Below are 23,694 nucleotides of genomic sequence, written 5' to 3'. Positions count from 1 at the left end.
CTGTGGTCAAAGCAAGGACAGGGACAGCCAACTCTGAAGCCATGACCTCAAGGGTAAATAAAGTTAGCTGAGGCTGGCCAGTTAGCTCAGTTGGTTAGAGCATGGTGTTATAACACCAAAGTGGAGGGTTCAGATCCCCTTTCCCAGCCAGCTGCCAAAATAATAATAATAATAATAATAATAATAATAATAATAATAATAATAATAATAATAATAATAATAATAATAATAATAATGAAGTTGGCTAAACTAAGCAAAGCTTGGGGCTGGGGAAAGCATGGAGTGTGCCAAGAACCAAAAGCCAGTGTGGCAGTGACTGAGGGTCAGGCCGTGCAGGGAGACATGGCAGCAGAGGGGGCAGAGAACTGTGGACACTCAAGAAGGAAGGCATGAGATAGTGAACTTTAGATGAAGCATAGCTCAAGGAAGAGCAGAGACAAGCGAGGCGACCTACTTGGAAGTTGAGTGTGGCAGTCCTGCTGTGGCACCTCCGCAATCCTTGCCAGCTGTGGTAGCATTAAGAGGGTGGATGTGCAGTAGCGGTGGTGCAGTCCTCACCTGAGATCTGTCACTCTTCACTACCCCAGTGTAAGCACGAAATGCACACCATGGGCCTCAAAGTATGCTAAGCTTTCTTAAATGATTACTTTTCTCAAGACAGGAGATTTATGCACACAGGCTCTTGAGTTAAAACCCTGGCCATGGCAGTTACCACCTGTGTGACCTTGACTAACTTCTCCCTGGCTCAATTTACTCACCTGTGAAGCAGGATTCATTTGGTAGGGTTGTTGAGAAGACTGAGTGAGATAAAATGTGTAAAAATACTTAGCATAGTACCAGGATCGATAAAGGACAGGTTGCAATGAAAGTTACGATATGCACAGAGAGTTTAATGTCTCAAATTCTGCTATTCATAGAAGTATGGATGAATAAATGTTCCTTAAGTGCTTTGAAGGAAGAGCCAGGACAATTGAGTTTCACTTAATCAGCAATGTTTATGGTGCGACTCCTCTCTGCCAGCCTCTGTTCTGGGTGCTGAAGGTAAAGAGCAGAAAAAGGTGACAAGGACGAGGACAACTAAAAGGAAACAAACGGCGTCTCAGACAGAGGTGGCAAGGGCTGTGGGGAAAACAAAACAGAGAGGAGGTCATGGAGGGCTGGGGCAGGGGTGGGCTGCAGCTTTAACAGGTGGTCAGAGAAGGAGAAGGTAGGGGAGAGAGCAGACACTCAGACATCTAGAGAAAGGGCAGCCCAGGCCAACTCATGGACAAATTTTTTTGAGAAAGCTGAGGGCATTTACGTGTCAAATGAGTGTACCAAATAGCAAATGCTCAGTGCTCAGATGGCACACCCCCAGGAAGGCAGGTAAGAGCTGTGTGCCTGGAGGGAGGAAGTGCCATGGTCATTATTATGTGGCTTTCCAGACTACAGTCACAGCAGGGCACTCTGCTCCTCCAGGAAGCAGCAGCTGGGTGGCAGAGCCAGCAGGAACAGGAAGAGAGCCAGGACGGGTTTGTGTGTCCTCACTGCCTGCCTTCTGCTTGGTTTCCTTATTTAACAGGAGTCTGGTCAGAATTCAGGAATGAATAAGACATGCTCTCTCTGCTGAGGATGTTTCAAGGACAAGGGCAGAATTTCTACACAACCCAGCACCTCTTTCACGTAAAAATATTGGGTGTTTCCATGTCAGTTTTACAGAATTCACACAAAATGGCTAATCTAATCTATGACTCCTGTGCCAGGTACTGCGTTTTCTCTTCTCCATTTCACACCCAGAAAGAAAGATATGGCTTACTTCTTGTGTATAATTAAACCTATGCATCAAGAAAAAGGCGTGTGGACCAGAATTTTTCTGACTTTTGGATGCAAAATTATGATACACGCAGTATAGAACAGACTTTGGTGAGCCCACTCTGAAACAAACAGGTGAGTTAAGGTGGATCATTAGAGTAGGGGTCAGCAAACTATGGCTGCAGGCCAAATCCAGCCTGCCATCTGTTATTGTAAATAAAGTTTTATTAGAATTTGGCCATGCTCACTCATTTCTGTATTACTGCTGCTTTTGCACTATAATGCAGAGGGGCAAGTAGTTTTGGTGGCCTAAAATATTTACTGTCTGACCCTTTACAGAAAAAGTTTGCCAACTCCTGATATAGAGAGATGAACCAAAATCCAAAAAGCTGCTTCTTCTGAACTAAAACTCAAAAATATTCTATAAAACTTTATTCTGAAAGTTTTCAGTAAGTAAATTAAAGCATAAATTTTAAAAATGACTTTTATATGTTATTTTTCTAGAGACTACAAATGACATCACACAAGATATGAAAACTTCTATGTAGTATGCTTTCCACTATGTCAAAAACAAAACAAAAACACTTGTGTTCTCATCTAGCTCAGATCCAGAGCTCAGAAAAATAACACTTAATTTCTCTTAATGGTTTGTATATTGTGCTGATTTTTGATACATCGGATGATTCTGTTTGCTTTTCCTATAACTTGAGGCATTTAGACCTATACTTAAATTCTTTCTTTAATTACCTTATATCAGTTAACATTCACTCTAAAGATATTTGTCTAATTAAAGAAATCTCTAAGCCAATGTCTTCCAACTCAATTTTTTCTGAAAACATGTACTTAACTTTTCTTATTTTTCAGTTCTACCCTTCACTCGCACTGTCCCATACATAGGTATTTATCCCAGGTCATAGCTCCCTTTTCATTCTCTTCAATTTTCTCTCATAGCCTACTTTTGTTCTGATAATCACATAAATTAGATTAAACTTGTGTATTAATAATAAGTCTCTCACTGGTAGTTAATTTTCTATTTAATACTATCATTCTAGTTGGCTGTCATATTTACTGCCAGTTTTCTGAAACACAACACGTCTATTCCAGAATTGTCTCTGACTTAATTCTTGACAACTGACAATATATTATTGAGTAGTTTTGCAGGAAAGGTCTTTAAGTATTACATATTCTGAGAATTTACAGAGTTGAGATTTTTTTCTTTTTGCATATTAGTGGTTGGACACTAAAGAACTAAAAAGATTATCCATCATTTTATTGAAGAGAAAACATGTAAATAACACCAACAGTGATCAAATTCTGACAGTCTAGAGCTTTGACAAATCTTCATTAGCCATCAATTATGTGAGCAGGTAAAGTCTATACCATAAATAGAAGACTGCAGAAGATACAGCTGAATCCTGAAAGTGGGTAGATCCCGCATACTTAGGTCTAACAGTTCAGGCTGTGTCCAACTTTGCTTAAAACGGCTATGCCCAACTACCTAAGCTTAGACTGTCCCCCAGCTAAGTCCTCTCTCCCTTTCTCTGGTTCCTTAAGAAATTTTCATTCTAGTTGTAATCCATGTGGGTTCCTAGTTGCCTTACCTAGAAAAACAAAAAGTAGGGCAGCACGTGCTCCCAGCTGCAAACCAAGCACTCAGCTCTGAGAGAAGTTCTAAGAGGCTCAGAACACAGTAATTCCATTGCAACTATTCCAGTTCCTCCACAATATTCCTTGGGCATTTTAGATCAGCCTTTGGATTGTTGTATAGAGTTGCATTCTCTGTTGACTCTCTCTAGCTATGTGGTCTACCTCCTTTGGAACATAAACCTTGGGTCTTCGTATTCTCAGATTCGTCTTGTCAGTGGGAGTATGGCAGAGGTGGGGACATGGGAGAGGTGGGGGCTTTGAAGTGACACAGACTAATACAATCTATTTGTTACTTTCCCTTCATTGCTCTTAATTACTGGAGCTCTACCACTGAACAAGTAGTCTTTGTATTAGATTTTGTCATCATGGACATATTGTTGCCAAGTAGAAATTTTATCTTAGAAATATTTTCATAGGAACCCATAGACAGACACCATTAGGACAGCCACCAGTGGTGTTGTTTCTTGATACCACTTTTACTGTTGATGAAGTTACCATACTTTCCTGCAATATCTCTCCCACCACCAAAAAAAAAAGAGGGTAAGGAAAGCAGCAAGCAAGCCAAGAGTACGAAAAGTTCATTTTAAAAGTTCACTTTACCTCTTTGGGGTGGGATTTTTTTAATTATTTTGGGTCTACATGAATACAAGTATAATTAAAAAGGTATGTTCAGATTAGAAAAGTTAATAGTTTTCACCTCTATTTATTTATTTGCTAGAGAAATATCCTCTAACAATTACTGACAAAAATCAAAGATTCATTATTATTAGGCTCCTCTACTATATGCAGATAGTACGCAATGTTGAGAACTCTCAGCTTCAGGTACACTGGAAGTCCAGGTAGAAGCCATCCTGCTAGCACTGGGAGGAGAAGAGCATTTCTGTGCAGAAATAAGTGGCATTTCCCAATATCCTTGTACGTATGTGTACCCTGAAATATAGTTTTAAGTGGTTATTTAAAAATAAAAAACAATATCTACTTATTGCACTGTACTATCTTAATTTTAAGGCTATTATACAGTGGCACATTTTAAAACATGCATTTTTTTAACTATTAAAAAAACAGGTTGGAAGCAAAATTTTTACATATGTGACTGCTTGTATATAGCACAAAACTACACTTCCAGTGATCAAACTAATTGTTATCTAGATACAAATATCAGATATTAATAGTTAGTATTCCAGAACTTGTGAATTCTTCTTCCAGATATTTCAAGTTATTTAACAACAACTAAAAATTTCATTATAATGCTATAAAACAGATTCTTTAAAGGCTTTAAAAAAAAATCAAAGCAAAACCACGTCTGTAAATTAAGCTAAAGAACCAAAAAGTTGTGTCCAGATTTCCAACATCACACCTTACAACTTAACAAATAGAGCTGTTCTGCCTTTAAATCAATTTAAAAGGAAACACATCCTGTTCCACATGCGTGTTGCTTAAACACACAGGTTTTCACCCCTTTCTTCTACAGTCAGTGCCACATCCTCCTTCCTAGGCAGTGTGGTGCATACAAGGAACTGGCTTCAGAATCCGACAAAGCTGGCTCTGGACACAGGCTCCATCACTGGCTGGCCATGCCACCCTGGCCTGCTGGTTAACTACTAGATCCTCATGCTAAAAAGGGCTAGTAATAGCTACTCACTAGGATTGTGGAGAAAATGAGTTTAAATGAGGTGATGTACTTAGAAGTCATAACATATGCTAAGTATCAGCAATCTTGATTAGTGCTTTTCAGTTTAACAGCCATGAAACTGCTGTGGAGATATAATCCCACTCTTTTTAATGAATAAGAATATAAGGATGGGGGGGCTGGTTCTAAAGCCCACTATGAGTGAGTGGAAGGCTCTAGCACCTCTGGTTCAGTTGTATCTCCACTTCCTGCCTGTCCCAGCAATAGCGAATTAAGAGACAAACATCTACTTTCCTTTCCAACTTAGCACAGCAGGGAATGAAATCTTTCTAGTTAATTCTCACATCTGTCTTATATATCCCACTCTCCAAGTGCACACTACCAATGTGCTGTTTGATATAGCCTTGGCTGTGGGACAATGAGAGTCAACCTACGCTGACAGCAAAATAGCTGCAGAGACGGTACAAAACAAATAGCCGGCATGCTTGACTCTGCCCTGTAACATTCTTCTCCAGGAGGTACCAAGCCCTGGTCTCACTGGCCAGGATGGGCAGTTAGGAGCACGGGCTCTGATGTGCCATAATGAAGGGGCCGTTTCTCCACCTAAATTTGTTGCAGACAAATGATGAATCCTTAAAGAATTTTTTCAGTATTTAAATTTCACTACGTATCATCTTTGCTTCCATTTAGAAGCAGAGCCATCACAGATGCTCAGCAAACCAAGGGGGCTACCAAGACCGACTGGCCTTGTGTGACACACACTGTGCTCCAGCAAGTGGCAGCCAACTCTTCTCCACACCCCCACAGGCAGTTGGCATCTTTTCACCATCTTCAACAATCACACTCACTTCTACTGTCTGCTGTTCCTTTAGGTCTCAGGGATCAAGGATGCCTCCCAGTCACCTATGAAGAATGGCATGGGGGTAGGGAGAGAGGGTCCAGGCACTAAGATATGTCTGAAACTAACCATATCCCCTTGATGCTTAGAAAGGCCTAGATTTTCACTTCTAATATTCAGCCGGAAACAATGCTTAGAATCTAGTTTCTAAAAAATTGTAGCTTGGGGATAAAAAAATCACAAGAATGTAAAACATCGAATTATGTTAATATCCTGGCAACCTTAGTTAGGTGTGAGTTATTTGCCTTAAGTGAGCAGATACAATCTGCATGCCTCTTTAAATTATAGTTTTAGTTAAATTTTTTTACTTGATTTAAGCAATGCAATAGTCAAGTCTGTTACATTACTCTGGTATTCTTATTCATAAGGTCTCAAAATAATGATAGTCTCATATGGAACAATGTCTGCCTTATATATATTTATCTGAGGCTTTACCACCAACCAATCTCTAAAATCTAACACTACTACACAATAGAAATGATGTAATAAAATTTAAAATAAGACAATGATTATTTTCAATAAACAGCTTGGCAATGTCGATCAAACTTCTGGAAAATACAAACCAATAAATTCAAAGTAACTAAAGCCACATTTCCCTGGCAGTGAGAAGAATAGCTGAGGAACTAAGAAAGGCATGTACGACAGCCAGATGCTCAAGCAAAAAAAAAAAAGAGAGAAGAGACAAAGTGACGATGACAGAAAGCCAACTGAAGTTTTTTTAAAGCCTCGTATATAGAAAATTATCTTTATATCTCACCTTGGATTACTGGTTTGATAATCAGTCTTTCCAGCTTAGTAACTCATCTACAAAAGCATCATATTCAAGACCTCAAAATTCAAGTAAGAGGACTGCAGAGCATGCCTGGCCCATCCTGGTGCCCAGAATCACCAGTCAGCAAGGCCTGGCCAGTCTCCTGTCTGAGTGTGCTTTATCTTGTGGCTGCATGAACCATGAAAGGAATGGATGCCAAAAGATTCCAAGCCAGCTGAGAGCAATGTGAGAGGTAAGAGGACAGCAGGACTCACCAAGTCATGCATCGTTTGTGGTTTCTAAGTAGTGAGCCTGTGCAAACGCCAGGCCAGAACCTTCCAAGCAAATGCACGTCTCAGAGCTTCCTTGTCTGACAGCTGTTTTCAGAAAACACCAGAGAACTTAGGTGGCAGCAAAGAACTAGAGCATGCAAAAGCAGGTGAATCGTGAAGGAGGAGGGATGCCTTTGAAGCCAAACAAACAAAATAAGGGAGGAGGAGAAGGCGGCAACAAATGAAAAGGAAAAAGGGTGGAAAGGGGCGCCTTCATAAGATACCCACAATCTGCGCCTTGCTCCCATCTCAGTGAATAGATATTTTTTGTTGCCCTTTTCTTCTTGCTATTATCAAGAACAGCAGGAGACTGATTTGCAAAACGAATAATCCAATCTTTACTCAGCAGTTAGAAGCTGGTATTTGAGATGGTGAAAATACCATCATATGTGCCTGCGTGAAGCACTCCCAGGCAGTTTCTCCACAACCTCTCCTCCCTCACTCCCTATCTCCAGAGAGTGACACATAAATCTACTCTTGGCTGAGACTATAGAGGAAATTACAAAATGACTCAGGACAATTTCTCAGAACTTATTTTTTTAAAAAGTGGAAGCACCTACACTCTGCGGCTGGGACATCATTAAAAGGTGAGAATCTGCTATGAGTAAGAAAGGGCATAAAAGAAGCATTGAGACGCAAACACATGTCCATTTATTCAGTACAACCAAAGTTTTCATTTGGCTACAATCTTTACGTACATAAGTATAGTGAAGACTAGTGAAGATTACTATGTGAGACCTCTTAACAAGGCCTTTGTGGAGGAGATCTCAGGAAGGAATGAACAAACAGCATGACACCACATACCCCCTTCATTCTTGGTAAATATTAAAGATCACTTAAGATTCGAGGCACCCAAATAGTGCCACGCCATAATTAAATTGTAATTTCGGCTAGCATTTCTTTAGAAGTAAAAAAAAAGAAGCAAGCAAAAATAAAGACTTAGCCAAATTGCTGACGGGAAAAGTGGCCAGGCAGAAATCCTACTCGCAATGCCCTTGGCCAAGAAACACAGGAGCCACTACTGCCTAAACATTCCCGAAGCTGAGCGTACAAACCACCGCCTCCTAGTCTACCAGACAGCTGTTTATTTTACCAAAGAAATCTATAAAATTTTGGTTTGGGATCAAAATTTAGATTCTTGTTCCCTCAGTAAGTCATTTTTGTCACTAATTTCAGAAAACAAAACTTCTAAAAATGCCAAAACATCAGCACATAATGTTACGACTGGTGTTCAACAATCTAGGAATATCTAACCACCACCAACATGACCTATTCTGGTCTCAAACTAGTAATTTATTTGCCAACTAGGGATTGTTATTTAACACTCCTCAATGTCTTAGCACAAAATGCCACTTGACTAAACACAGTTCTTTACATATTGTAGTATTTGATACTTGATTCCGTAATGTCAATCATATTAAGTCAAGACAGAGGCTGGAGTATTCAGATGTTTACTCAAGGTCAGAATTATGAACCTAGAGTTCAAAGACTCTAAAAGGGGAAATCCATGGGTAAATGTCATAAGACTGGTGAACTACCCGAAACTGTACATGATTTTTTTTTTTTTTTTTTTTTTTTTTTTACATATATGAGGAATTTTCTGGGTGCTCAAAGCTTTTGTCAGATTCTCAGATGGTCTGCTCCAAATAACTTCCTAAACACAGTAAGACAGTAAAAGACCAGAGAGGATATGGGAACAAAGCATGTAACTAACCATCTTGACTTTCGCTTACCATTACCTTACACCTCTGCAAACCTTAGGTTTTAACTTCAATGAACTGTGTGAAAGACAATAAATGATCAATGCTAATTCTAATAGGGTTCTTTTTCTTTCTTTTAAGCAGCTCTCCATATTCATGAGGACAAAAAGTGACATCAAGCAGAAGACTGATTTGATCACATATTTAGGCAGAAAGACAGACAGGGAGAGGCATTAGAGCAGGACAGATGGTCAGACCATCCCTTGGTTTCATAGATGCAGAAGTTTGATGATTTACCCAAGGACAAAGAAAGGGATGACAGTGAATTGAATGGGCCCCCAAAATCACTGAAGTTTAATCCCCACTGTAACTGTTGAGGGTGGGTAATCTTATTACAGTAATTGAAAAGTGGGCCTTGAAGAGGTGATTAGATTGTAGGACCATGCCATAGAGAATGGATTAATAATGGTGGTCAGGAGTATGGTTCAGAGAGCTTTAAAAGAGAGTACATGAGAGTCTCTCTCTGCTTCCACCATCTCAGCTCAGTGTGATACCCTGCATTGCTGTAAAGCCACCACCAAAGAAGACCCTCACCAGATGTGTTCCCTGGACTTTGGACTTCCTAGCCTCCAAAACTGTAAGCAATAAATTTTGTTTTCTTACAAATCACCCAGTTCCAAGTATTTTGTTATAACCAACAGAAACGAACTAATACAGGGATTATCAGTGTAAGACTTATGGCAAAAACCTATGTGTTCTTACTCTGAGTCCATCCTATGTCCAGAGGGCTTCCCCTAAGAATACGCAAGAACCTGCAAATGGTGTTTACACTAAGGCTAGGCTTTGGCCTAAGAAATTCAACTCCCTGCTTTCTTCTGTTTCCAAAAGTAAAATTATGATGAGGTCTCCATAACTGTCTATTTCTAATCCAGAGGGCTCAGAAAGTAAATAAAGGCGCAGAAACAGAGGCTGAAAGGCATAGTGGATGGAAGACAGAGAGATGACACAGAGAACCTGCCGTCCAACTCCATCTTGACTGGTATCCAGGTGTGCCAAAATGAGAGGGGGGATTTCAAGGAGCACTGGCTGAAGATCCCTTTCTACTATCCAAGTTGCAGGTAGCTGGCTGGCTCCCCTTTGAACCAGCCTTTCTTTGTCTGCCTTGGAAAACGACAAGCAGATCCTTCTTAAAGTTTCATCTCGGACAGGACGAGAGCAAAATCATGGCCCCTGTTGTTTCACAGGAGAGAGAAAGTAGGAGGAAACCTACATCAGAAATAAATGTGGCAAATAAATCATGAGGTGAAGGCCAGCCTTGTCCATGCAGCATCTCTACTCAGTCAGGGTCAAATCTTCGTGTGGCCTCAGCTCTGGGGAGCCACTTTCCTGTTAGTCATCGTTCCAGCAGTGTGAGGAAAGGGAGTGCAATTATCCCTTCAGCACTGGCAATGGCTTGACAGCAAGTTAATTTCAGAGCCAGGGCTCCACCTGACAGCCCCGATCCTCCAGCTCAGCCCAGCCGGTGAGTCATGCTGCGTCTCTCTCTGCCGACTCTTCATAGACTCCTCTTTGTTTCTTCCTCACTCTGTGATTCTGAAGATGACTCTTATTAACAACTTGTTCTTTTTCCAGAAACAGGATGAAAAGGGAAAGTCTAGAGAAGAGTAAGAAAGCAGGGGACAGAGGACGGCAGGCAGGAAAGTGGTGTGGGGCAAAAAGCAGAAGGTGAGAGAGGAGAGAGAAGAGGCTGGGGCAACTAGGTGTGTTTACAAGGGAGCCACAGTTATCCAAGCACAGAAAGGGAAGGGGAAGAAAGAGAACAAATGACCTCGCTGGATCCTTCCAACTTCACTGAGTCAGGCAACATCGGCCCCACTTTCCAGATCAGGAGGCAGAAGAACCAAGAGGGCCATGGCTGGCCCAGGCCTCCAAGATGCAGCACTGAGCAGCCTGACTTCCAGATCAGCCTCGATAGCTTCAGAGCCTCTCTGCCTTGCACAATACTCGGCTCCTAAACATATGTGTGCTCCATATTTAATACAGAAAATACAACATTATGCCACATTTGCATGCAAACTCCAGCCTTCTGTGGCCACCCCACCCCTGCCCCAGATCCACTCAACAAGCCATCCCAGTGGTTGAGTTTTAAAAGCCTCCCTGGCAAAGGCACAGACAGCTGAGCGTTTATCCGACAACATCCTGTTATTGGCAATTTCTGCGTCAGCCCATAGTTCAGCTCACGGCAACAGCCGCTCTTACAACTTTTTAGTTCGCTTCTGTCCAGGACCACCCTTGGCCAGGGGGAATCAGCCACGTTGACGGGGTGAGGCCAGCTGCAAGAACTGGCGAGAAAGGTACCACCTGTGAGATTTCTTCCCACTGCCTTTTCGTGGGGCTCCACCATGCATCCTCCTTCTGCAGGACAAGCCCTCCATTCCCAAACTGCCTCCCATGCAGCCACTGCTCCGAGTGCTGACACTCAGGTTCTCAGTGACACTCCATGCTGCAAGCTCTGTTCCCGCTCACTGTCGGCCCTTCCCTTGTACCCTGCATGGGTATCTAGGTTTCTTCTTTCTTATCCTTCATTTTGACACATGGGTAACAACTCTAACCCTGCTGAACATAGCACGCAGTAATCCTTGGCAACAGAGAGGACAGGACTCTGTGTGCTTCGTGCGACAGGGATGTCCTCTGCATGCCACTACCTGCCTGCCACACCCAGCAAAGGGCTGGCATTAGCCTGACACATCAACCCTAATGATCAAGAACAGATCACAAAGGGCACTTATAACCTACAGCTAGGAAAAAGGGAAGTTTTTTTAAAAATCCAATCAACTACAAAGAGATCAAACTGCCTTTCAGACTCCGATGAAAAGCAAGCATAGTCGCTTCAAACAAATCCACAAACTTGACACCAAGTCTCTGCCACAAGGAAGTATAGTTGGAAGGCAGAACAATGCATCTGAAAGCTGGGTGCAAAAGCTCAGGTGTGTCCTTGATGCCTCTCTTCCAGAAGGGTCAGAGTCTGCAAGACCCCCTCAACTGGCAAAGTCTCTCAGGCTTCACTAAGCATCTCTGTAAAGGCAGATCTAACATATACTACTTTTGTTTAGTCATTTTAAGCAACCCTTCGGAAAAGCTCATTAATTTAGGATACCATACATTAAGAAAAATAAGCTAAAAGGTGTGCAGGCTTTGTCTGCATGAGGACAACAAAGAGCCAAGAGGATCCCTAAGGCCCTTGGCTTCTCGTTCTTTTTCATCTCATGAGGCAGTTCAAGAGAATTTGACCACTGACACTAATTTCAAGAAGACTGGGTAGATGACAGCTAAGATGTCTAAGTCATGTGCATGTCTTCACTTCAGTAACACGTCACTAGGAAATTGTGCACAATGTGCAAGCACCCTATGTGACATTGAATGCCCCCGGATCAAGAGGCCATTAGGTGCAGTGAGAAAGCATTCAAAAACATGTATGCATGTGAGCCACGTCAGGAAGAGGAACTCATGGCCTAATAATCTTTCATGTATGTGCTTTTAGTTGTACATTTTGCTAGTACTGTTATTTTTATCTACAGATGAAGACACACAGGCTTAAAAAGGTTATGTAACTTGCCCTAGGTCACACAGTCATAAAGCCTGGTGGACCAGGATACAAATTCAGGTTTCCAACCATCAGGTCAACAGTTCCTTCCCATATAGCACCATCAGCAAGAAAAGGATCATTATTATATTAATCTATTGAATAGCAGGCATGTAGAAAGACCACTGTTCATAAATAAATAAATGACATTTTGGTTTGGCTTTTTAAAAAAAACACAACCAAAAAGATCTTGAAATAATGCATGAAACTCAAAGAAAGATGTATACTTTGGGAATGCTGGAAAATCATATAGTTCAATAATATTTTCCTTTTCCTTTAGCTTCTTAGATGTGCAAGCTCTTAATAGCAATTCACGTGAAAAATTTTAAAAGGTTAAGCTAAAGGGGTGAGCAAGAATTAAATGCAAGTTATGTTTTCTGCTGTGCTCTAAAAACCTAACCATCAGTGCACATGCCTTTTTTCTACCTTAAAAAAATAAACAGGACAAAATATATTTTAAGCATAATTAAATTGCAAAGAGCACAACACACGGTTGTCATGCTGTATATCTCCAGATTCTCAATGCTCTGTGTTCTATCAACACAACGCCTACAAACTGCGAAAATAATCACTGCTAAAGCTACACTAGGTGATTACATAAAATTCTTCCAAAAAGCTGAAAAATCATTTAATCAGGAATATCTAAATTAAAAGCTCTGCTTACCTTGTAGAAAATAGGTTTCACTTTTGTGGATTTTCTTTTACAGTAGTAAGCCCAATACAAGTATGAGCTATGCACCAAGGAAATTTTACAAGTGTAAAATAATTTGTTACATTCAAATTATTCTGCCCTCTCTTTCCAAACGTACTTTACAAAGTAAATATTTCCCTACATCTTTCTGCTATCTTTATGTTTCAGACAGACAAAACTATTTCGGAGATCGATTTAAAGACCTTGGAATGAGAAAGGCAAAGTTGTCAATGCCACAGAATGACTAGTATCCAAAAGAAATTCTCTTATCATTAGCTACAAAGAGTGCTTAAAAATTACTGTCAGAATTGCTTAAAGATTATCATCAGAATCCCTTCTGGAAAGAAAGACATATCTTCTCATCTGCATAACAGTCTTTATACATTTTTAGAGTAAAATTAACTTTCAATCGTGAAAAGAAAACCATGCAAGCATGCCAACATTTGAATCAGAATCCACATCCATGAAAACCAATGCCCTCATTTACTTACATGCTGTATATTAAAAGGAAAAGTTCAAAGAAACCTGCTCTCTCTGGGAGAAAGGATTACATCTACTGTCGGCTGTTGGGAAATGAGTAAGACATGCGTTCTCTTTCACTCATCCCCAGGCAATGAAAAAATCCCAAACTGTTCTTCCAAGTCAGACTCACAAGGGACGCCCTAGCGCCACCAACCTCTTCCTCCAAAGCAGCACCGGTGACTGGGGGAGGCTCACCCCCTTCCTCTATGCTTCCATCCCATGCTGTGAGCCTGCCTGCTCTGGAAAGGCACCAGGTTACAACAGACGTGGAGACGGCAGCACCACAAAGTGCCACATCTTCAGTGCCAGCTCAAAGAGCAGAAAAAGAATGCATGCAACATTTCTGCTTAACACACCTCAAGTTCCCAGAACAAACCAAAAACTCTTTCAACCCCCTCACCCAATGGGAAATTGTATATTCTGTTCATATTCCAAACTATTACCATAGCACATGCTAATTGCTAACAATACTGAGGGAAAAAAATGCCCCACACAGGAGAGGCTGACAGGGTCACACAAAGAGCAGTGACAGTAATAGGCACCCTTAAATAGAAAGAAGGCAATCAATTATGAACCATTTGCGGAAATTGTGGGGCTGTCAAAAGCCGTGGTTACAGCTGTGCTTCATCAAGCCAGGCTTCATTTGATTTTCAAGGGAAATTATTCCTTATTCTAAAGTCTAGAATATTTGTAAGTAAAATATCCCAAACAGCCCAGGTTTAACCAGGATCCAGTCAGAAAAGAAGTTAATGACCCTTGAGACGACTAGTTGGGTCAGAGCAGGAGGCCTGGCAAGCAGAAGCAGGTGTTATTCCTGAAGAATGACCACCTTCTGTGGGCATCATGGGGATGGTGTGCACAGGGGCTCCTGAAAGAGCCATTCCCAGCACACGCTGGGCACGAATCATAAAATTCCCAAATCACCATTTTAAGAACAGAAGAGAGGGGCTGACCCATTAATCTCACTTGGTACATCATGGTGCTGATAACACCAAGGTCAATGGTTCGGATCCCATCACAATTATTACTTTCAGTAGTCACCAAATCTTCTTTCCCAAGAAACAAGAACATGTGAACTGAATAACTGCCAGGCATTTCCTAGGATTTTTTTTTTTAATGTACTGAAATTCATTATTATTATTATTAGTGTAGATATCTTCATATCTACAAAAAGATGAAGGTGATTCCTTTAGATTTGAGAGGAATTTGGCAGCAAATGCTTAACATGCTCATGTTCTTTCAATAGGTTTTTTCTTTTGTGTCCACTGGTATTTATGTATGTATGTATTTATGTATATATTTTCTTTCTCCTTCCACCATTCTTGAAAATTAAAGCTCAGATTGCCCCAATTTCAACCTGAACAGCAGCTTTCACTCCTCTTCTAGCTTTCAAACTGATGCTTCAATGTTCACCTTGTATATGCTTCATTTAGTTATAATAAGCACTGTTAAATAATAGAGTTGGAAATGGCCTTAACATACTAACTTTTTTGCATGCCTATTTTACTGAATCTTAATAAATTTTGGGAAAAAATTTAATTGCCTTCTTAAGAACTTTAACGTTGTGTAACTCAAGCAGGAAATCACTGTTCCTAATGGCGTTAAGTGGTTCCCCCCAAGCTACCGTGCTGCGCCAGTGCCCTTCAGTCAGGCATAATGACCTTAAACAGATAGTCTCGCCTCATGAGTGTTTCAGGAGCATTGGATTTTTTTAAAAAATTTAAGGCAAAGCAATCAAAATACATGTATTTGATGCTGTAGGACCCACTGTTTTGTATTAAAAAACAAACAAACAGACTATTAGCTATGATATTGGGTCCCCAAAAGTAAGTAACCCACCAGATAGAACAAAGTAGTAAGACTAAAAATGCTGATGGATCTCAGTTGAGTAAAAGAAATTGCATCCTGGGAACAAAACCAGACCAGTGAAGGCAGTTGAGTACTAGCTTTGTCTAAGAAAACTGGAGGAAAGGGAGGAGAGGTTTTGGAGGAGATGAGTAGGGAATGGGGGAGGAGTTCTGAGAGTAATAAAGGAAAGAAGAAAGGAGAGACTGAGTACAGGGCTTCCACTGGGATCTGCTCTGAAGCTGACAGGGTCTAAGCCCACCCCCCTCACAGTGGATGTCATGTTGCTGATCACCAATTCCTGATCCTTGAATGTGCCACATGACCACTCAGCAAGACACTGTCTCCTGGTAGGGTTAGTCTAAACCCAACTAGGGCATCTTCCCACTATAGTTTTTATTTAAATACCTATCATTGCTTATATTTCCTCCATCCTTATTTTGTATTTAAGACAAAAGCAACAAATATAAAATAGTTATAATTTCAAAATCAGTATTAAAATCAGCATATTAAAATGATTAAAATTGATGTCAATCAGATCATTAATGAAAAGATGGCTGACTACAAACAGTTAAAAATGTAGGAAAGGAATGGAATATAACAAGTGCTGCAGAGGATGTGGAGAAATTAGAACCCTCACACGTTGCTGGTAGGAATGTAAAATGGTACATCACTATGGAAAACAGTTGGGCTGTTCCTCAAAAAGCTAAACATAGAATTACCATATGACCTAGCAATTCCACTCCTAGGTGTGTACACCAAAGAACTAGAAACAAGGATTCAAACAGATACTTGTATGCTAATGTTCATGACAGCATTATTCATAATAGCCAAATGGTGGGAACACCCAAGTGTCTATCAACAGATGAATAGATAAACAAAATGTGGTATATACATACAATGGAATATTATTCAGCCATTAAAAAGAATGAAAGTCTTACACATGCTACAACATGGATGAACCTAGAAGACATTATGCTAAGGGAAATAAACCAGAAACAAAACGACAAATATTTTCTGATTCCACTCACATACGAGGTACCGAGAATTGGCAAATGAGACAGATAAGTACAGTAGAGGCTACCAGGGAGTTGGGAGAAGGGGAAAAGAAGAGTTATTGTTCAATGGTTCAGAGCTGCTGTTTGGGAAAGATGACAAAGTTCTGAAGATGGGTGGTGGTGATGGTTGAACAACACTGTGAATGTATTTAATGCCACTGAAGTGTACATGTGAAAATGGTAAAATGGTAAATTTTATGCTGTATATATTTTACCACAACACAATGACAAAATTCCAAAAATAATTTATCTTTGGCCAAAAAAAAAAAAATGTAGGTAAGGAACAGAACGGTAATTTAAGATGACTTTCAGAACACCTGAGCTTAGCTTTTCCTTGTGAAAATAGCTAAACAAAACCATCCTAATGGCAATTTGCTTTGCTCTTTGATGGCATGCCAGAACTCACAGGGGAGTTCTAGCTGAAGTAAATTATTCCTGTTAGTATTACAAATAAAGAAAGGAAAAAAGAAAACTGTTTTCTTTAAGGAAAAAATATATTTGTACCAATTTCCGGACCTAAGGATAGGCTGACTCCATCTTCTTTTTTTTTCCACCTCAGGTAAAGGTGGGCATCAACACTCACCTGCCTGGTTTTTGGTTTGAGATTTGGGACAGCATCTTACCCTGAATGTCTGCTCCATTTTCTCCCTGTGGAAAACCTGGTCCAGAGTGCCAACAGTCTGACTCCTTTTCAGACCAGTTGTGATGTCAGGGACGTTGCTGAAATCTGCATGAAAAATGACAAAAACGTTTATGAATTTGGCTATATGCAGACAGTAGTAATGACTGGTTTCAAGGCTCAGACAGAGAAAGAGAAGAAAGGAGAAAGCTAAAACCCTAGAAGGCAGTATACAGCAGTCCTTTGACACTAAAATTACAATATGCACATAGCTGGACTTCTGAAACAGGTCTGGGCTTTTGCTAATTGTAGAAGCAGTGTCTTCTTCCTATTTTGGTTAAAGGAGACCAATCAAAATAATGACTTAATGCCTTGTCATTCTTCCCATTGCTGTGAGAACATCTTAAGTAATTTATTTGGACCAAGAATTAAACAGCAGTGACCTTTGTTGGTATTTCTCTATTTTTGCCTAAGTAAGGGCAAAATTACCAGGGATATCTTGGAAAACCAATGATGTGAAATCATAGACCCTTATTACAATCCACAGCTTGCACACTTGCAAGCACAATTCTTCTTTTTCTGGCATCAACCACGACTTCATCCTAAATTGAAAGTTTCAAGAAGAACAGCAAACCTTTGTTAACATCCAGAGTAAAGGTTGGGAAATAATATTAACAGTAAGTAGAGTACGCAGTTTTCCAGCCTACAATTATACACACATCCCATCCTCAGCAATTCTGTCCACTGGCTCTTAAGTTAACAAATTCAATGGAAAGACCAGCCTCCATCAAAATACAGGGTTTCATTCTTATTCTTATATTTGATAGATGATCCCTTCAACCAGGTGAAATGAGATGGTTTCTGATCCCAGTCAACTACAAGAAGTCAACCTGCCTGAGTTGATCCTGGCATGGGCAGATGCACTGACAAAGAAACGGTCCAGCATGATGGGCAAGAACACTGGTCTCTGGAAGACCTTTAGAAGCTATGGGAGCCCTAGGAGGTTGACACACTGATGGATAGGAATGCTAGCACATGATCAATGCTGATATTACCAATCACAACACAGGCACTTACTTCCAAGATAGGCAAAAGCCTCCAGAAAACATCTTAATGGTCTACAGAATTCTGCAGCTCCAATTTCTTCTTCCCTTTGTCTCTTCCAACACCTAATTCCACCAAGAAAGGGCCTAGATAATATAAGTCGCGCTTCAAGTTAAGTTAGCCTACATAAGGCAGTTCTGACCACAAAAGCATGGTCTGTCACTAGAGAAATTTCAGGTAGCAATGACAGGTGAGGATACTCGGGCATGCCTCTCCCATGCCCCTAATGCCCCACCACAGAAGCAGTCCACTTAGCAGTAAGCTGACCGCATGGGAAGTAGGATGAGACCCTAAACCAAGAGTGATTCACCACTGTTTCTCCATTTCTGCCTCCTGACTCTAATGTGTGCACCTTTATTTAAGGGAGACCAACCTAAATCATTCACAAAGGAAAACCAGCCCTCATTCTTACTGCATCCAGCATAAATGCATCTCTTCATTCATCCATCCAGCACGTACTTTTTGAGCACTAGCTATCTTCCAGGCACTGTGCTGGGTGCTGGGGATAAAGAGAAGAGTAAGACTCTCAAGTTCTGCTTCCAATCTGGGGAGAGGCAACTGGTGAGAGATGAGGAGTCAGAGGGATGAGAACAACAAAGTGTCACACAGATGATATGAGCCAAGTCTCTACAGAGCTGAGTGGGCACACCTTGGAAGGAAGTTAATTCTCCCTGGGGCCGTAACAGACTTCCTAGAAAAGGAGACACTTGAGTGAAGTCTTTAAATCTGAGGGGAACTTGTCTTTAAAACTGAAGATGACAAGGCAGGGTGGGCAGGTGGGAAAGGGGATTCCATGAAGGGGAAGCAGCCTGAGTAAAAGTAGATGGTATGAAAAGCCAAGCACGAGCTGGGAACTCCTGAGTGTGGCTGCAGCAGAGAGTGGGACAGGGGAAAAAAAGTGTGCCCTAGGATGAAGGAAGGGATGGAGGGCAAGACCTTGGCAGAAAAACAGGTCAGAAGGTCTCAGCAACACTGCAGGTATGAGGTGCAAGGACCCAGGCCAACCCAGCATACAGTAATAGCAAGAGTAGGTGATGGCAGAGGGTTTGAGGAGGTAGACTCCATGGGTCCCCTCTCTGTCACCTAGAAGATACAGAAAAGAGAGAGATCAAGGGAGATTCCTGGTTTTTATGTCTTAGGTTACTAGGTAGATGGGGAACACTGGAAGGGCCAGGAGTGGGAATAACAAGCTTAGCTTTGGCGATGCTGAGTTGGAGACACGAGTATGTGTGGGCCACCCAGTGGGAGATGGTCAGTGGTCAGGTAGTCCAGGGTCCAAAGCCCAGAAAGGTCTTCACAGAGATATGGATTTGGAAGGCATCGGATTATACTCAGCAGTGAAGTCAAGGGGATGGATGGGACCCACCACAAAGAATGAGCAGAGTGAGATGAAAGAGAACCAAGGAGAGAACCCTGGAAACTCCAGTGCTTAACGGGTGCAGGAGCAGAGGGGCCCACAAAGGATGTACCTCTATTTTTTACAGAGAAGTAAAAGTCAGAGAAGTATAAGAAAATCAAGAGAGTAATGCCACAGAAGCCACACAATGTAAAAGTACATTACCTAGGTAACAGAATCAAATTTGCATTATTGCTGCTTTTACCTTGTAAATAACGAGCTTTGGTACTTCCAAAGACTTATATCAAGTACAGGAAATGTGACACACGATCCACGTATGCATTCATCCACAATGAAGATTTCTACAGCCCCAGGTATGTACCACGTACTGGGCATACAAAGAACAAGACCTTAAGTCCCATGAAGCACTCAGAGATGGCCAGGGCATAGAGAGCTCAGGAGCCTCAGGTGCTGAATGGATGCCAGTGAAAACAACATGGCTGATGTCAAAGGCAGATGCCGAGCAAATTCTGAGTCATCCATTCAATATATTCACAAAACTTTGAAGCTTAAACGCTGAAAACTCCCCAAACCACTGTTTGCCTCTTACAATAGAGGCAAAGAGGTACTCATTCACTTACTGAGGAAGGCAGATATGCTTCAGGAAGGGAGAAGAGGTGCGATGTTTAGCTGGTAACAGAACATTCAATCCCCTCCTATAAGAACCCTGTGCATGCAGGACAAAAGGCCTAGCTATGGATCATTGGGGCTTCCCATCACCTTCGTGCCTCTTAACTTCCAGGAGCCCTTGTGGGCTGCTTGGCTCCTTCCTGAGGCATGAGCTTGGAGAAGATGGCCCACCGGAACCAACTCTCAGTGAGGCTGGCCCCAGGGATTCAAAAGAAAGCAGTCCTGGCAAGTTCTAGAGATCCAACAAGATAAGAAATCTTAGAGCTGTTCCCTCACCCAAATCTCACACAGGCAGAATGATATCACAACATACAGAGTCCCCACAGTGAATAGCCATGCCCTAGCGCTGTCCTGGAGATGGACAAAGCACAGGGGAAGCCGGGCTTGACAGTGTCCATGGCTGCCAACCCCAGCTCCAGGTGACTCAAGTTTCACCAGGACCTGTATCCCCGGTAAAAGGACTGTGCCCTTAGCATTCTTTCTAGAGGAGATATGAGAAAAAAGTATATTCTGGAAGAATAGAAGACTGGCTAAAAAAAGAGTGTAGGCTGGTAAAATCTGAATGCTTATTTACAAAGCTGTTTTAAACAGGCATCCTGTCCTAGGTGCCAAATGCCTATACATAGCCTCTCTTACATTCTGCCCACGACCTGGCACCAGCTGCTAAAGTGAGTAAATATATCCTCCCCCTCCCAACTGAAAAACCAGCTTCCCACCTGGGAAAGCCTCTTCATCAGGATGTACACACTGTGACTTGTTTTAGGGGCTCTTTATCTCTATTAGATAACAGTAAGCATCGAGTCCCACTCACCCCGTGCTCAGCGCCATACAGTACAGATGTTCAGCCACAGTCCAGAACAGGCTTTGGCCAACAGGATTGCAAATAATGAAAAATAACCTACTTGTAAATTCAAGTCGAGAGATCTTTTTGCATCTGGTAAACATACCCTTTTGTCTTTCTCACCTTATTCCCTGTGGATGTTAACAGTTTGGGGTAAGGTCTAGCAATGTGAAAAATCTAACATTTAATGTGGCCAACAAGAGCTTCTACTTAGCAGTTGACTGAACAGAGCTGCAACGTCCCTATAGTGTCGGCTCCTCCACTTGTACCTGCTTATTCAATCCACTTACTCCCTCCTCCAGGTAGGTGCTGGGCACTATGCATGCACCAGGGGTAGGAGGCACTATGCCAGGTACCACAGTGAGACCAGGCTCCACCATCTCTCTCCTTTAACCAACAAATACTTTTTGGAAATGGACAACATGCCAGCAGGCTATCATGGAAAATGACTGCTTCCCCACTCTTCTACATGCTCTGCAGTTCCTAACAGACAACTGGGGGAAACATGAGGCTTTAGGTATGAGAAACCTAGTAATTCAGTTTCTTCCTGAATTGTGCATCAGTACACACTCCATTAGCACCACTGTCAGCCAAGTCGCTGGCAACCCCAAATCCTTTACAATTACAGGGCAAAACCTGTGTTAAAGTACCATCCTGGGTACCAACTTAAAAACAGAAACAGCAGGAAATGCTAAAGTTAAGGCTGCCTCACCCACACAGCTCGTAATCTGAATTCAAAGTTTACAGTTACATTGCTTCCAAATCCAATCTAACATAGTTAATATGCAAGAGTGTGGGTTCTGCCATTTATATCCCCTGTCGCATAAGAAGCACCCGTACATCCGGGTGCTAACTCTGATAAGCACAAGAGGGAATTCTTTGGGAATGAGTGGCACTGGAGAACCTGGGAGAGGACTTGGCACACATGGTGGTGTCCCTGCTGACATCCCACCTGCAGCTTAATCCTAAGGAAGCCTGCCTCTCCTCAGTGGGCAACTATAATGTTTGGTTCAGCTAACTGATGTCATCCCATAATCCCATTCTTGCTGGCTGCCCTCCTCCTTGCTCAACCAGGTAACAAGAGAATGGACAACAAAGTTTTTCCCAGTCCGTGGACACCCATCCAGGTGGCTACCAGCAGCCACTAGACCACCGGCAGCTTCTGGTTGTAAGGAGTGAGGGCAAGAGCTGTTCTGACTCTCCGGCAGCCAGGCCCAGACCTCCTGAGGACAGACAACCGGTTCCCAGAAAAAGTGATCTAAGATCCACCCTACCCAAAAGTTTGAGAATACCTCCCTAGTTCTCAGAAACAGCAATTATAAGAGAAACTGAATGAAAAATCTCAAAATGACGATATCAATTTCTGTAGCCAAAAACAAGTACAAAATGACAGAATATTTTTTTCCTCCTCTTACATGCAATAAGATTTTTTTCCTTTGAGAAATTAGTGATGGTAGTTGCTATGATTTGATGTGTCCCTCAGAAGTCATGTGTTAGAAACTTAATCCCCAATGTGACAGTATTGGGAGGTGAGGCCCAACAGGAGGTGTTTAGTAGATTAATGGCAGTATGAAAAGGGCTCTCAGGAGCAGCTCACTTTCTTTTGCTCTTTGCCCTTTTACATCCCACCATGTGAGGGTGCAGTGTTCGAGGTGCCATCTTAGAATCAGAATTGCCGAACCTGCTGGCACTTTGATATTGGACATTTCAGCCTCCAGAACTCAGAGCCAATACATTTCTTATTTATAAATTACCCATTCTGTGGTATTGTCATAGAGCACAAAAGAACTAATGCAATAGTTATAGTAATGGAAGAAGTTCTGCTTCAACTTGTGGACTGAGGATTCATTTAAAACAGACTAAAAGGATGGGGCACAAGAATAAAAATGATTTTTAAACTATGTTTTTCATGCTTTAAAACATATATTACAGTACACTGATTCTCAGTACTCTCAAATCCAAAGTCCCCTTTTTGGTAATACATACTTTCACTACAGGGAAAAGATCAGACTTAATATAATCTACCTCCACTTATAATATTATAAAACGTAATACACTGCCCTAATAGAAATGAAAGGAGAAAAATAAGTGGAAAGTAATTTGTAATTAAAAAAAAAAAATGTGTTTCAGTATGTAACTGATGGGCTCAACTGCTCCAGAAACATGGGAAGCTAGTGCTGTGGAGAGTTACAGAGACCATGTCTCAAGATTTACCACAGACCAATGCCAGGTTGGCTTGGTGGTATTGCCATCAGGGACATGACTTACCAAAAAGGCAAAACCCTTGACAAAGTTATGAACAAACAAAAGACATTCTTCCCTTGATTTATTGGTTTGTTGCATTCCTAGAAAATTTAAAGTACCCTACAGCCATGGGGAAAAATAATTTGTGTGTGTTTGTATAACAGAGCTGGTTCTTGGCTCAGATCATTACACTCAAGTTTTTTCATCTCCATGAAGATCTGGTAGAATAATCTTCAGTGTGAGGGATTAATCTGAGCCTGCAAGGCATTCAGCAACCATGTCCCCAACCACCAAGTGCCACTGTCTCCCAAATCATTATGATAACTGTAAACAGACCTACAAACTTCCAAAA

At 41.5% G+C, this 23,694-nt stretch overlaps 1 protein-coding gene across 8 annotated transcripts in view; it reads right to left on the bottom strand.

Annotated features, from left to right (window-relative positions):
• TIAM2 (TIAM Rac1 associated GEF 2) overlaps nt 1–23,694 on the bottom strand; it is a 228,189-nt gene that overhangs the window by 25,776 nt on the left and 178,719 nt on the right. For all 8 annotated transcript variants that reach the window (XM_063097597.1, XM_063097595.1, XM_063097599.1 and 5 more), the window contains one exon: nt 17,132–17,235. In XM_063097597.1, the coding sequence (XP_062953667.1) occupies nt 17,132–17,235 (104 nt within the window). The remainder of the gene's footprint in view (nt 1–17,131; nt 17,236–23,694) is intronic.

The sequence above is a fragment of the Cynocephalus volans genome, chromosome 5 (assembly GCF_027409185.1).
Source record: "Cynocephalus volans isolate mCynVol1 chromosome 5, mCynVol1.pri, whole genome shotgun sequence".
Taxonomy (NCBI): domain Eukaryota; kingdom Metazoa; phylum Chordata; class Mammalia; order Dermoptera; family Cynocephalidae; genus Cynocephalus; species Cynocephalus volans.
This window is presented reverse-complemented; position numbering and strand designations above follow the sequence as displayed.